We start from the raw sequence: 14,858 nt of genomic DNA, 5'->3' as shown, positions 1-14,858 counted from the left end.
TCCTCTCCATCATCTCCATTCCAAAACCACCTCCTCTCCTCTCCATCATCTCCATTCCAAAACCACCGTCTCGCCTCTCCCTCTTATGATCTTCTCTCCATTGCAAAACCACCTCCTCTCCTCTCCGTCATCTCCATTCCAAAACCACCTCCTCTCCTCTCCCTCTTCTCTATTGCAAGACCACCGTCTCTCCTCCCATCTTCCAAAGCTAGAACCGGACCACTCACAACGACATCTATGGAGAGGATGCAGCAGCGAATCAGGCAGATCACCGGCGGCGACCAGACAAAGTTAGCCAGGTTGAAGGAGATCCTTAGTTGGTTTGACAATGAGTGGGAGATTTCGAGGACGGTGCGGGCCATGTGGCAATGTATGCAAAAGAGCGAGACGGCGGCGATGAGGGCGGCGATGTACATGTACTCCTTGGCGGCAGTCACGCCGCAGTCCTCCGAGTTCATCGAGTATCTCCTATGGGCGATGGAGCAGACAGATTTGCCCGAGGCGACAGTCAGGCGGAGGTGGTGGGCATACAGGTCGAAGGTCGAGCAACCAGAGGATAACGAATCGATTGAGTATGGTGTGCCGTTCGTGAGGGTGCAGAGCCAGCCGGAGCCACAGGAGTATTCGTTCTCCCGCTGCAAGAGGAGGCCGGATGGCGCGACGTCGCTTCCCCGACGTTCTCCACGGTTCCCTCGACGCTCGCCTCGTTTCAATGGCGGCGGTAGGGTTTAAGGTAAGCTTCGCACTAACCTAATCTTCCACCTGCTCATGCTTACAATCAGTATGACAGCTAATGAAAGTCATGCTTACAATCAGTCTCCGAGTACTACGCCAATCACCCTAAAATAGCTTTGGACCTTTGGGTCAAAGTTGTGACACAGTGTACAAATAAAGAAAAATAGATTGGTGCTTCTTTCAGAAAAGAGTACTCCCTAGAAAACTGCCAATATAAGCTACTAGTATTTGGTTAGAGGATTTGCTGCCGAGAAAGATCCGTCCACAGAGCGCCACACATCCCACTGGTTGTGGTGGATGCCAATGCATGCATGCAGCATGGTTGGTGTCGATAATTTTTACTTGGCACACCTCGCACTCTGCATATATGCCGGTTCCATACGTACATTTGTCCAGTTCCACCAAAATGCAGCTGAATAACCCTGTTTGCACAGATAATGAAAAAGCGTGATTACATTATAGTGGCACTAGTTGATGAAACACACAAAATAAATAGAAGAAAATATTGCGATAGTATCATAGTATGCCATGCTGCGAGGGCGAGATGGGCCCTGCGACGCCTTATACGGTATGCCTCATACTGGACATCGTCCCAAGTCTCCCAGATACACCTTCTGTCAGTGATGAACATCAGTGTACAACAGTAGTACAAGGAGGTGCCTTGAGACATTCAAATCTCTATTTTTGTACATATCAACTAAAATTAAGCACCCCAGTTTGCAGAAACGCTTAAACATTAACAATGGGACTAGTTGATGAAACATACTTTAACAAAGAGAAGCACTTTCTTTATCTACATTGGAAATGAAATGATAGAGATGACACTCGCTCTATTTTAACTGTATTATTACTTCATTTTATCAGTGACACTAGGGTCGAGCAGGTGGCAAACGAGGTGTACCGTGCATCGCAAGGATGGAGGCCAGGGGTGCTTAGACTGGGATGCTGAAGCTGGCTCTTTCAGTCACCAACATGGATGATTCAATTCATGGGACCTTTTGGTGCAGTTCACCTAAAATGAAGCAATGTCCCGTGAGCTAGCAGCTTCTTCTTCAAAAAAATTTAAGAAAAGGGCTCCAGCCCCGGTTCCATTTCCATCAGAAAATGAAACCCGCAGAGCTTCTTCTTCATTAGGTGCAATAAAATTGAGCAACATCAAGGTTGGTTGTGAAGCTCCTCGAATGCTCAACTATAATTTGGATATCATTTGTGCAGTTCAACTAAGATCGAGCGTGAAATGTATATCTCTATTTGCACAAAAAAAGGTGGAAAGGAGGGTGACTAACAAGTAACAAGTGATGAAACATGCATCAAATGAAAAGAAGCATGTTCCTTATCTGAATGGCAATCCTACAAGGACAGTAGCAATTTCTAGAGCAGTGGCATTGCTAGATATTAGTGTGGGCATCAGGATTAACTATGACAACTGTTAAATATGATATTACTTTGGGCACGGGAGAGTAGGCGGACCAGGATAGTTGCATTTCTAATGAAAAGAACCAACTTATCTTAATGGGAAATTTTAGCAGGACATGTAAAGAACTGCCATTGATTCATATTACTGGAGGCATTACATTGAAAACAACATTGGTTTAACGTGTCCTTACTTTTAACAGTGCGACTGCTACATTTTACCAGTGGCATTTTAACTGTTGTAATGTATACACATTGAACAAGGTCAGACTGATTTGAATTTGAGATACCGATGGCAGACATCATTTGCCCATGTCGCATCCGTGCATGTAGTTGGAGATGATGGGCGGCTTTCGCATCACATATCTATATCTATACCCCTATATATATTATATTATATATATTTTTTATTGTGAGCGGGTAACTGTAACTTTGAAAGATGGTCGTTGGATGAGGCGAATCCGAAGGTCCAAAGATGGCAAATTTGAGCACTATTGGTCGTTGGATATCATCTCAATTCCACTAGATTTCGCCACATGTATAATCTAGAAGACTCCATAGTTGAACTTAAGCATAATGCACAAACATCAAAACACAAGCACTTCTTATTTGTTCTAGAATCTTCCGTATCATAATTGCCCAAATGTTTTTCTACATGATTTGCCATTATTTGTTTTTACTTTATGTCTTACAACGCACAATTCCATGAATCTTAAAATAGATTAGCTTTCTTATAAAAACTAGATGATTTTAAATGAAATGAACTATAAGAATTAAACGAACATCTACATCATGCATATATGACTCAAAGCTTGCATGCTATAATGTGGTATTTATTCATAATTTGGTTGCCAAATCCCATGCGTGCAATGCACGTGTACCTTACTCTAGTCTAAATGGTGTTTGTGTGTGTGTTGTGCGTGTTGAGGTGCAAATTGTCTTTTTTTGGTACGCGTTAAGCTTGTTCTTCCGAAATTTCAAGCCGCGCCTTGTTATGCCGAAAATTGAACCTAGCGTCTCTGTCTATCATGCTGCGAAACTCCCGCCTCTTCAACCCGCGCCTTGTTAGCCCGAAATATTTAAGATATATCTTTGTCTCGTTGTGCTCCGACAACTCCCTCCATCTCAACCCGCGCCTTGCTATTCCGAAATTACAACGCGCGCGAAAACTCCCACCTCCTGTGAAATCCCGACACGCGAAATGCCCGTGGTACCCCTGAACCGAAATAACCGCCTCAAATCGGTGGGGGGTACTTTCGTAACTTACCCCACATTTCAGACAAGCGCGTCTCTAAGCCATGGTTCCCCACTGCCATCCCATCCGCCCACCCATTCGTACACCGAGGCCACGAAAACCCGCGACAAGACCCCACACCCTGCTCCGTCCGCCACCCAGCCGAAGCTTCTTCCCCGACGACGTCATCCACAGCAACACCTCGACATCCCTCATCCACCGTACCGGATGAGGATCCGTCGTCGATCTCATCGTCCCGCCGGTTCAGCCACCCTGTCCTCCACCTCCAAGGAGCTGCCCCGACGTTCCCCTTGTCTTTCATGCCACCTCCATTCCCACACCGTCGTCTTCACCTGCACCACCGGAAGAGCATCATCATCACCGTTTCCTCAGATGAAGTTGCGGCCTAATCGGTGCCACCAAAGAGGTTGTACACTAATCGCCGCATTTTCTTCTTGATTCGATCTCACGGTGCTGCCGGCGCTCGGTCTCGAGCCGACACGGCGCGGCTCCATCCACGGCGGCATCGCCGGCCACTTCCTCCACGGCGTCGCTCCCTCGACGGCAACGTCCACATCAGTAGGAGCTGCTGCTGCTTTAGCTCTCGCTCGCACTGCTACTCTGCTCTTGCTCTCGGTCCCCTGCCTGGTCTGCTCTTGCTATTGCTCTTGATCGCGTTGCTGCTCTCGCTCTTGCTCTTGCTTGCGATGCTGCTCCGATTTGGCTACACTTCAGTCGACTGAATCGACTTTTGGGTCAGTCGATTTCCAAGGGGTGGGTTCACCGGGGTGAAGGAAGAACTAGCCACAGCGGGAAGGGGGCTCGCCGGAGAGGTACCCCACTATCTATCTTAGGCTTCAGGATGGGGGCGTGGTCGCCGGTGGTGGCGGGGCGTTGGCGGGACGGTGGCGTGGGGGTCGCCGGAGAAAAAGCTCGGCACGGGGGGCCTAGAGGGATGGCCGGGGAGGCGGCGGACCGGCGGTGGGGAGTGTTTTCGGGGCGGGCAGGGAGGCGCACCGCCGGCCGCGAGCGGCGGGAGACTGCTGTTTGGCCGGTGGTGGCTGGCGGCTCAGGGGGGTGGAGGTTGAAGATGAACCGCAGGCCCTTGATTTCGTATCCAACGGCTGCAAAATCGACTGACCAGAGATGAAAAAGTCATTCGACCGACGTGTAGCCTCACCTTGCTAGTGCGTTCAGTTTCGACAGCAAAATTCAGTTTCGACAGCAAAATTCAGTTTCGACAGTTAGGTTCATTTTCGACAGTTAAGTTCAGAGATGAGCGGCTGATGTATTTTACATCTAGCACCTTGTGGTTATGTATTTTACGTCATGTATTGGAGATGCTATTAGAATTCCACTCAGGTTAACGTTGTTCGTTGTCTCTCTTGTCCTGCTTCAGCCTCGGCGTCGTACAACTCATCGGAGCTGTTCCAACGACGAAACCCTCAATCACAGCGGAGCAGTACCTCGGGCTCCATCTCCAGACGCCTAAGATCTTCTTCCCCTCCTCCGACAGCAAAGTCAGCCGGAGCATCCTCACCGGCCAACCCAATCACGCTGAGATCGACATGGCTTCGCCAAAGAGGTTGTACACTTGTTGCATCTCTTTTTTACTCTACATGTTATATATATTGTCCACTGAGCACTCGTAGTAACAGGAAATACGATTATTTTATCCTACTATATGACAAGAGAAAGTTAATAAGCTTGCTAAGCATCTTGTCAGCATTATGGGTACCCAGGATATTGTTTCTTGAGCTCTTCTGAAGTGGTTTCAGTTCTGGACTTGTTTTTCTGCGGCGTTTATATGCTGTTGTGTTCCCTATATTTGCACTGGTGGCGAACTTTGATGCCCAGTGGATGTAATATGTGTAATAGCCGTGATAGCCTAGTGTAAGTTGCTTGCTTATTTATTTCCTTGTTGTCTTGTTTATTTGTTTGCTTGTAGTCAGTGCAGTTGTTTTTCTACGGTTTGCTAGTGGCTGCAACAACCTATTTTTTAAAACTAGGCCACAATAACCATCGGCTAATATTTACTGTAGTGACACTGCACCTACAGGTCGTAGAAACATTGGGCCTTCTACGGGCCGTATAAATAGTGGGCCTTCCACGGGCCGTAGAAACAATGGGCCTTCTACGGGCCGCAGAAACAATGGGCCTTCTACGGGTCGTATCATCAATGGGCCTTATACGGGGAGTATGATTGATTGGCCAAACATGGGCCGCATTATGGCCGTAAACGGGCTAGAGTTGGAATCGTCCGTTCATGGGCCGACCATAATGGGCCATCGTTAATAGGCCGTATTTCATGACGCTATGAAAACGGCCCAACGTGTTAACGGACCACAAACGGGCCGACTGTAACCACGGGCTGAATTTGGCCCATAAGCAGAAAATGACAGTAACGGGTCGTAAGTAAACGAATGCTGGAAATGAGCCCAAGAATAAATGGGCTCTGAGAAGGTCGAAAGATAACATGGGCTGGAAACGGCCCAACAGAATAACGGGCCCTTAATGGGTATAAAGTGATACACTATTCATTACGGGCCAGTTTCACCACGGGCCGTTAATGGGTGTAAAGTAATACACTGTTCATTACGGGCTAGTTTCACCACGGGCCGTTAATAGGCCAAGAGTTACATAGGGCCTCATATGGGCCGAAAGACGTCATGGGCCATACATGGGCCAGAAGTGAAAACGGGCTGGAATCATATTGGGTGGCCCAGATGTTGGAAATATGCCCTAGAGGCAATAATAAAAGTATTATTATATTTCATTGTTCATGATAATTGTCTTTTATTCATGCTATAACTGTATTATCCGGAAATTGTAATACACGTGTGAATACTTAGACCACACAATGTCCCTGGTAAGCCTCTAGTTGACCAGCTCGTTGTGATCAACAGATAGTCATGGTTTCCTGACTATGGACATTGGATGTCGTTGATAACGGGATCACATCATTAGGAGAATGATGTGATGGACAAGACCCAATCCTAAGCATAGCATAAAAGATCGTGTAGTTCGTTTTGCTAGAGCTTTGCAAGTGTCAAGTATCTCTTCCTTCGACCATGAGATCGTGTAACTCCCGGATACCGTAAGAATGCCTTGGGTGTACCAAACGTCACAACGTAACTGGGTGACTATAAAGGTACATTACAGGTATCTCCGAAAGTAGCTGTTGGGTTGACACGGATCGAGACTGGGATTTGTCACTCCGTATGACGGAGAGGTATCTCTGGGCCCACTCGGTAATGCATCATCATATTGAGCTCAATGTGACCAAGGTGTTGGACACGGGATCATGCATTACGGTACGAGTAAAATGACTTGCCGGTAACGAGACTGAACAAGGTATTGGGATACCGACGATCGAGTCTCGGGCAAGTAACGTACCGATTGACAAAGGGAATTGCATACAGGGTTTGATCGAATCCTCGACATAGTGGTTCATCCGATGACAACATCGAGGAGCATGTGGGAGCCATCATGGGTATCCAGATCCCGCTGATGGTTATTGACTGAGAGAGTCTCGGTCATGTCTGCATGTCTCCCGAACCCGTAGGGTCTACACACTTAAGGTTCAGTTACGCTAGGGTTATAGGGATATGTATATGCAGTAACCCGAATGTTGTTCGGAGTCCCGGATGAGATCCCGGACGTCACGAGGAGTTCCGGAATGGTCCGGAGGTAAAGATTTATATATGGGAAGTCCTGTTTCGGGCATCGGGACAAGTTTCGGGGTTATCGGTATTGTACCGGGACCACCGGAAGGGTCCCGGGGGTCCACCGGGTGGGTCCACCTGTCCCGGGGGGCCACATGGGCTGTGGGGGGGTGCGCCTTGGCCTAATGGGCCAAGGGCACCAGCCCCACATAGGCCCATGCGCCTAGGGTTCAAGGGGGCAAGAGTCCTAGGAGGGTAAGGCACCTCCTAGGTGCCTTGGGGGGAGGGAAAACCCCCCCTTGGCCGCCGCACCCCCTAGGAGATTGGATCTCCTAGGGCCGGCCACCCCCCCTTGGCACCCCTATATATAGTGGGGGAGAGGAGGGACTTCATACCTGAACGCCCTGGCCTTTGGTTGCCTCCTTCTCCCTCCCCAACACCTCCTCCACCTCCATAGTGCTTAGCGAAGCTCTGCCGGAGTACTGCAGCTCCATCAACACCACGCCGTCGTGCTGCTGCTGGTGCCATCTCCCTCAACCTCTCCTCCCTTCCTTGTTGGATCAAGAAGGAGGAGACGTGGCTGTTCCGTACGTGTGTTGAACGCGGAGGTGCCGTCCGTTCGGCACAGGTCATCGGTGATTTGGATCACGTCGAGTACGACTACATCATCACCTTGCAAGCTTCCGCACGCGATCTACAAGTGGTATGTAGATGCAAACTCTCTCCCTAGACTCGTTGCTTAGATGAACTCATAGATGGATCTTGGTGAAACCATAGGAAAAATTTTAATTTTCTGCAACGTTCCCCAACACCAGATGACGCTACTGGGCCTAATTCGGATAGGGCGTAACGGGCCTTGGGTTAGCGGGCTATAAATGGGCTATATGCGAACAGGCCGTTAACAGGCTTTACATGGGCCGGCCCGCCACCTTTTGACCAAGTCAAATGGGTCGGCCTTTTCATAGGAATGGGCCTCTGTTGGGCCGTGCCATGTGTCAACATAGGCGCCTTCTCTCCAATGAGTGGATGACATATGTCCCAATGGTGAGCCGACACGTGTTTCCTCCAGCCAATGATGATTTTACACGTGGAAAATCCCCATTGGTCGGGGCTGTTAACGGGTTATCGGATCCAAAACCCGACCTGATAGCTTAACGGAGTTCCGTTACGGTGGATGCCACGTGTCGGTCACCCTTGACGAAAGCACTTCTGTGACGCGCGATTTATCGTCATGGAAGTGGACACTTCCGTGATGATAATTTTGGTAATGTCATGGAACACTTCTACGACAGAACAGGTATGACTATCTTGATTCTGTCATAAATTTGTCATGGATGTACATGCATGACTAAAAACGGGACCTACTGTGACAAACACGTATTATCACGGAAGTGTATTTTTTTTGTAGTGACAACACAATAATAGCTTGCACAAAGTAAAGGTAAGAGATAACCACAAGTGGAGCCGGTGGAGACGAGGATGTATTACCGAAGTTCCTTCCTTTTGAAGGAAAGTACGTCTTCGTTGAAGCGGTGTGGAGGCACAATGCTCCCCAAGGAGCTACTAGGGCCACCTTATTCTCCTCATGCCCTCGCACAATGCAAGATGTCGTGCTTTCACTAGTGGTGCACTTGAAGGTGGCAACCGGACCTTTACAAACAAGGTTGGGGATCTCTCCAAAACTTAATTGGAGGCTCCCAACACCACCACGAAGCTTCACCACAATGGATTCTGGCTCCGAGGTGACCTCTACCATTTAGGGTCCTCAAACACCCAAAAGTAACAAGATCCGCAAGGGATTAGTGGGGGGAATCAAATATCTCTTGGTGGAAGTGTAGATCGGGGCCCTCTCAACCAAACCCTAGAAAACCAACAAGTTTTGTTGGCTGTGAGAGAGATCGGAGGAAAATGGAGCTTTGAGCAACAACGGAGTTTCAAAGGATAAGAGGTAGGTCTTCTTGGGGAAGAAGACCCTCTATATATATTGGAAACGAATACAATTGTTTTTCTATGCACAACCCACACACAAGTGGTACTCCAAGGAGCGGTACTACCGCTCGGGTGGTAGTTCTAGTAGTACAGTGTATGGGTGAAGCACCCCGAGGCGGTAGTGCCACCGGAGCGGTACTACATCTCACCCCAGCGGTACTACCGCTGAGGTTGCAGTACACAGGAAGTAGAGGTGGTAGGGATGAGTACGATGGCAGTACCGCAGCAGCGGTACTGCCGCGCGTTACAGCGGCCCTACTGTCACGAAGTGGCAAACGGGTCTAGAGGCGATAAAATAAGCGGTAGTGACTAGACGGTAGTACCGCTCGCACGCGGTAGTGCCGCTCAACTATCGCTCTATTTCCGCTTAACGTTCTGGGCTACAACGAGATCAGCGGTAGTGGAGCGGTGGTAGAGGTGGTAGAGGTGGAAGTACCACAAGCGGTACTACTGCTTTACAGCCGTTGGGCCCGAATAGACAACAGAAGATCCAAAATAAGCGGTAGTACACACGATAGTGGGACAACGGAAGAGATCGGTCATGTTATGCATAGAAAGTGGAATTGCGAGTACCCTTTGAGCATCAATTGACCACAACGTTTCTCTCACCAAATCTTCATCCCAAGATCATGATTGGGTCAATAAGGTCACAAACCTTAGATAGAAGATGCCCCCTTCTAGGAGTAATAATTTTCCTATTCGCATAGTTAGGGATCCAGACATCTCTCCAAATATCAATATTATGTCCATTTCCAACTCGCCAGATATAACCACAATTCACTCCCGCCATAATACTTTACCAAGTAAAAGAGGAACCCTTTTTTAGAGTTGCACTTATTAAATCGCCCTCCGGGAAATATTTAGCTCTCAAGATAGTAGCACATAAAGACTCAGGATTATCAAGCAAACGTCACGCTTGTTTGGCTAACAATGCCATATTGAAACAGTGTATATCTCAGGAACCCATACCTCCTTGGTCTTTTGGGACACAAATCTTCCACCATGCCATCCAATGCATTCTCTTCTTATTGTCCTCGTCACCCCACCAAAATTGCGACGTCGCGTCAATGATTCCCTTACAATTTTTTTAGGAATTTTAAAGACGGACATGGCATAAACTGGGATAGCTTGTACAACATATTTGAGCAAAATTTCCTTTCCTCCCATGAATAACTACTTTTCTTTCTATCCACTAATTTTCATAATAATTCAATCAATCAGGAATTGGAAACAATTACTTTTGTCCATACCCACATTTGAAGTAGAGCGGTCAATCCCTCCGTACATAGCAAGAATAAGTATGGAGAGAGAGGGTCTTCCTGCCTCAATCCTCTGGTAGGTTTGAAACTCTCAGTTTCTTCTGTATTAAAACGAACCCGGTACTCCACTGAGGCTACACATTGCATGATTAAATTTACCCATTTCTCTTGAAATCTTAATCTGAGCATAATATCCTTCAGAAAAGACCACTCTACTCGGTCATATACTTTGTGCATATCCAGTTTAATGGCACACAGACCCTCTTTACCATTCTTTTTTTTTCTTTATAGTATGGAAGTATTCGTATGCCACTAAGATATTGTCTGTAATCATTCGTCCCGGCAAAAACGCACTCTGAGTTGCGCTGATAATATCTAAAAGGATCTTCTTCAAAGGGCCGCAATCATTTCTGAAATTACCTTGTACACGACATCCCATAGACTAATTGGTCGAAATTGAGTTACCTTTTCGCGAGATACTCCCTCCGTTCTAATATAAGTCTTTTCAGACATTTTAATATAAACTACATACGGATGTATATAGACATATTTTAGAGTGTAGATTCATTCATTTTACTTCGTATGTAGTCATTTATTGAAATCTTTAAAAAGATTTATATTTAGGAATAGAGGGAGAGGGAGTAGATGACACCCCACATGCGACATGGCGCGTCAGCTCGGTTGCCCGATCCTGATCTTTTACCCTATAATACTCGGAGAACGATCAAGATTAAACCTGTGGTTTTATATGCTGATAAGTGACGACATACCAATGCACAGGGATTAATGTTTGCTTTGTCAAGTGAGGAACTCAATTATAATGTGTGGTATATCGTATAATGGGCACAAATGTTTTAAAGCATTGCCTCATTAGTTGTCAAAGTAATGCCAAATAACGCTATCAGCTGACCACTGGAAAATCAATCATGTAGGAATATAATTCATCCAATTAAACAGAAATACCAAAACAAGACATGTAACTTCGAATTCTTTCGACACGACCCTCCATGTTTTTCCTTTGTGCTTCATCCAAAAGCAACTCCCATGTTTTATACCTAGGCACTATCTCACTACCAACCATCTCTTCAAACAGTTGATATGCCCAGTCAGTCTCACCCACCCTACAAAGACCATGGATCAGAAGACTGTATGTATCCACATCTAAACATAGACTTTGTTTATTGATCAGCTCATTCAACAAGTTCCGAATGGAATCAGCTTGGCCTCTTCTACTCAAAAACAGTCTGAGAAGTGGCCGATATGTCTGAAGATCAGGCTTACAAGAGTGCGCCTCCATTTCTTTCAGCACATTGAGAGCATCTTCATCTCGGTCTTTCTGGCAAAAGATTGATATCATGGTGTTATAGGTAGCCAAACTACGGGGCACGCCATTCATTGGCATCTCCACTTGAAATACCTGGGAAGCTTCAGACAGATAGCCCGCATTACCGAGCACGTTAATCAAGGAATTGTAGAACAACGTATCGGGCTTACAGCCAGAGGACTTCATTCTATGAGATACACTCAGAGCTTCTTCGAACATATGGCATTTTGACAGTGAGGTCATGATCATAGTGTAAGTAATGACGTTTGGATGGCAGCCTTCAGAACACATCCAATCAAGAATTTCATAGACCATCCTAAAATTGTGTTGCTTGCAGTAAGCTTCAAGGACAGCAGTGTAGGTGATAACTGAAGGCGCAAACCCCCGGGCTTTCATTTCCTCAATTGTCCACTTTGCCTCCTCGATTCTACGTGCACTGCACCAGCCATGGACGAAAATGTTGAATGTGTATGCATCAGGCTGAATGTGCGGACTGAGCACGAGAAAGACCTTGCGTGCTACTTCAACCTTCTTTTCTTTGCAAAGTGCATCAAGCAGAACGTTCATAGTCTCTGTATTCCTCTCCAGCCCCATGTCCTCCAGCTTATCGAACAACATGACAGCATCCTTCCATCTCCTTGCACCTGCCAGCCTCCTGATGCTCTTCGCAGCTGTCTCGACAGTCACAAGGCCTCTGCAGTGCATGTCAGACAATAGATCCCACATCCGGTCAATCTGCCTCATCTTCCCAAGCAAGTCGATCATCCGACTACAAGCATATGCCGTGTGCTTGTAATTGCCACTCAACTGTGCCCACTGAAATAGACCAAAAGCAGATTTCCAGTCATCCCCAAACTTACACAACAAGCTGTCCACAGTGTTACTTGTAAGCTGAATTCCCGGACAGTCAACCCCAAGGGACTGAACCAAATCCTGCACATTTCCATTGCGTGCCTTCAAAAGAGAACTCCTGATCTGCGCTGCTGACGCTTCTTCCTCCTTCGTGAGGTCAATACTGTTAAGATCTCGATTCAAGTGTGTAACTGATGATAACGATAATCTACAAGGAAGGAGTAATTGCAGGGCTCTCTTAGCACCGTGGCGGCGCCAGAGACTCAGCTGAGACATCCGGTGGTAGGACAAGAAATTAGCCAGCCTGGGTGCTGAATGTCACAGTTGCTAAATAATAATAGCTAACAGCAGCAAGATGAAACCATAACCAATTGCAGATACTTCCTTGAGTTCCTTCTAGTATCACCCATGTATTGCCAAAGCCCGGAATCTACCAACATCCACCCATGGCATGGCAAGAACCAGCTCAACACAGAGTCTCTTCTGATTGGTGCTAATGGCTCTGGTTCCTACATTCCCTAGTAAAAACCAAATGATACAAGATTATATATATTAGTTCTAGTAATCAATGTGTTTGGTTTAGTGATCAGTACAGGTCAGCAGCAGCCAAGACAAGACAAAATATAGGTGGAGCTCATAGACCAAAGCAAACTTGACTGTGGCGGAACTAAACAAGATTGTCTGGGGCCAGTGGCGAATCCAGGAAGAAAATGTAGGGTGGACTCAAAGTTAGCAGCGAGAAAACTAAACGCCTTTTGAAAAAAAAATACTCCCTCCGTTCACTTTTGTAAGTCGTTTCAGACAACTGAAAATAGACTGCTTTGCACACTGTCTGAAATGTCTTCAAGGAATTATAAAAGTGAACAGAGGGAGTACTCATTATCTCTGGATCCTGTCGTCCAAATTACTACTAGGTACACGTAATATTTACTGGAATATTTTCTGGATTTTTCTCAAAAAAGATCAAATTTGAATCTTTTTAGCACATGTAGTTAAGGGAAGGGGATCTAAATCCTTAACTGGGACAGCTTTAGGTTCAACAAGAGGAGTGCTTGAACTACTTGCATGATCATATTCGTACTCTTATTTTTTCTAGATCGGCAAATAAGTTGTATTGGATACCACATCAATTAACAGCAGCTAACAGCACATGAATTGTACTCCCTCTGTACCGAAATACTTGTAGTTGAGGAAAACTAATAAAAGTTTCCCCAGCAACAAGTATTGTGGTACAGAGGGAGTAGTAATTAACTAACAGTACATGAACTGGCTTAGCAAAATATTGAGGATTTGACTGACATGTACCTTGATTTTGCTGGATGCTGCTAGGTCGTGGGAGGTGTGCCCGTGGCTCCTGGATCCTGGCGCGGGAGCCGGCTGCTGCTTCGTAATCCCGACGCTAGGCGGCTAGGGTCCGCCGCTCAACAGCCGCTGCCGCTTGTCGTTGGCGCGCGGGGCGTGGATGATGCTTGCCGTGGGCCACAGGGCACGGGCTGCTGCTTGCCGCCGGAAAAGCCAACCACTGTCGCCGGCTCGACGGGCGCCGGCTGCTGGTTGCCCCGCGTCCGCTCGTCGCTAGCTAGGGTTAGAGGCTCGAGCCCAGCGTTCGCTGCTCGCTAATGGCGGCTGTTCGTGTTGGAGTTGGACGAAACAGATCGTGCTGGCAAAGTGCATGGGCTGTGGGCTGCGGAGGTGGCTAATGGGCTGGAGTAAGATTGATAGAATAGAAGTACAAAATTGGTTTGTTGGATGACACGCTTCGGCCTAAGCCGTGGGCAACTAACTAGCGAGTGCTCGTTCGGCAGCCCCGCAAGCGTCATCTAGGATGGGCTGAGAGCGTCACTTTACACGCTCTCATCCGCCGCTACGTATAGCGTTCTCGTTCCGATTTTATTTTGTTTTGTTTTTTCCACGTGTTTTTGGCTTTTTAGATGTTTTTTTGGTTTTTTTCTTTTTGGTTTTTCGCCGATCTTTCTTAACTTTTAGATAAAATAAATAAATTTTATTTTACGCATAAAAATGTGTTTTTGTTTGCTTCTGCGAGAGACGCGGTTTAGTGGATTTGCTTCCGCGAGAGGCATAGTCATGCCTCTTGGAAACGAAAAAGATGTGTTTTCTTTTTTTTCCTTTCGCAAAAGGCACGGGCATGCATTTCAGAAACGAAAAAAAATATTTTCTTTTTTTCTTTTTCTTTCGCGAGAGGCACGAATCGTGAGAGGTATGGTTTTGCTTCCGCAAGAGGCACCACGAAAAAAAACGTGTTTTCTTTTTTTCCTTTCACAAGAAGCACGGATTTGCTTCTCGTGGAGGCACGGTTTTGTTGGAAATATGCCCTAGAGGCAATAATAAAATGGTTATTATTATATTTCCTTGTTAATGATAATTGT

General features: G+C 46.7%; 1 protein-coding gene across 1 annotated transcript; it reads right to left on the bottom strand.

Annotated features, from left to right (window-relative positions):
• Positions 1–11,123: 11,123 nt before the first annotated feature.
• LOC119325303 (pentatricopeptide repeat-containing protein At3g04130, mitochondrial-like) lies at positions 11,124–14,121 on the bottom strand. The gene is made up of 2 exons (XM_037599052.1): positions 13,777–14,121; positions 11,124–12,989 (listed from the first exon to the last, which is right to left on the bottom strand). The coding sequence occupies exon 2, from the start codon at positions 12,745–12,747 to the stop codon at positions 11,245–11,247; it is 1,503 nt and encodes a 500-aa protein (XP_037454949.1). The 5' UTR covers positions 12,748–12,989; positions 13,777–14,121; the 3' UTR covers positions 11,124–11,244.
• Between the last annotated feature and the right edge of the window lie 737 nt (positions 14,122–14,858).

Source organism: Triticum dicoccoides, chromosome 6B, assembly GCF_002162155.2.
Source record: "Triticum dicoccoides isolate Atlit2015 ecotype Zavitan chromosome 6B, WEW_v2.0, whole genome shotgun sequence".
Taxonomy (NCBI): domain Eukaryota; kingdom Viridiplantae; phylum Streptophyta; class Magnoliopsida; order Poales; family Poaceae; genus Triticum; species Triticum dicoccoides.
This window is presented reverse-complemented; position numbering and strand designations above follow the sequence as displayed.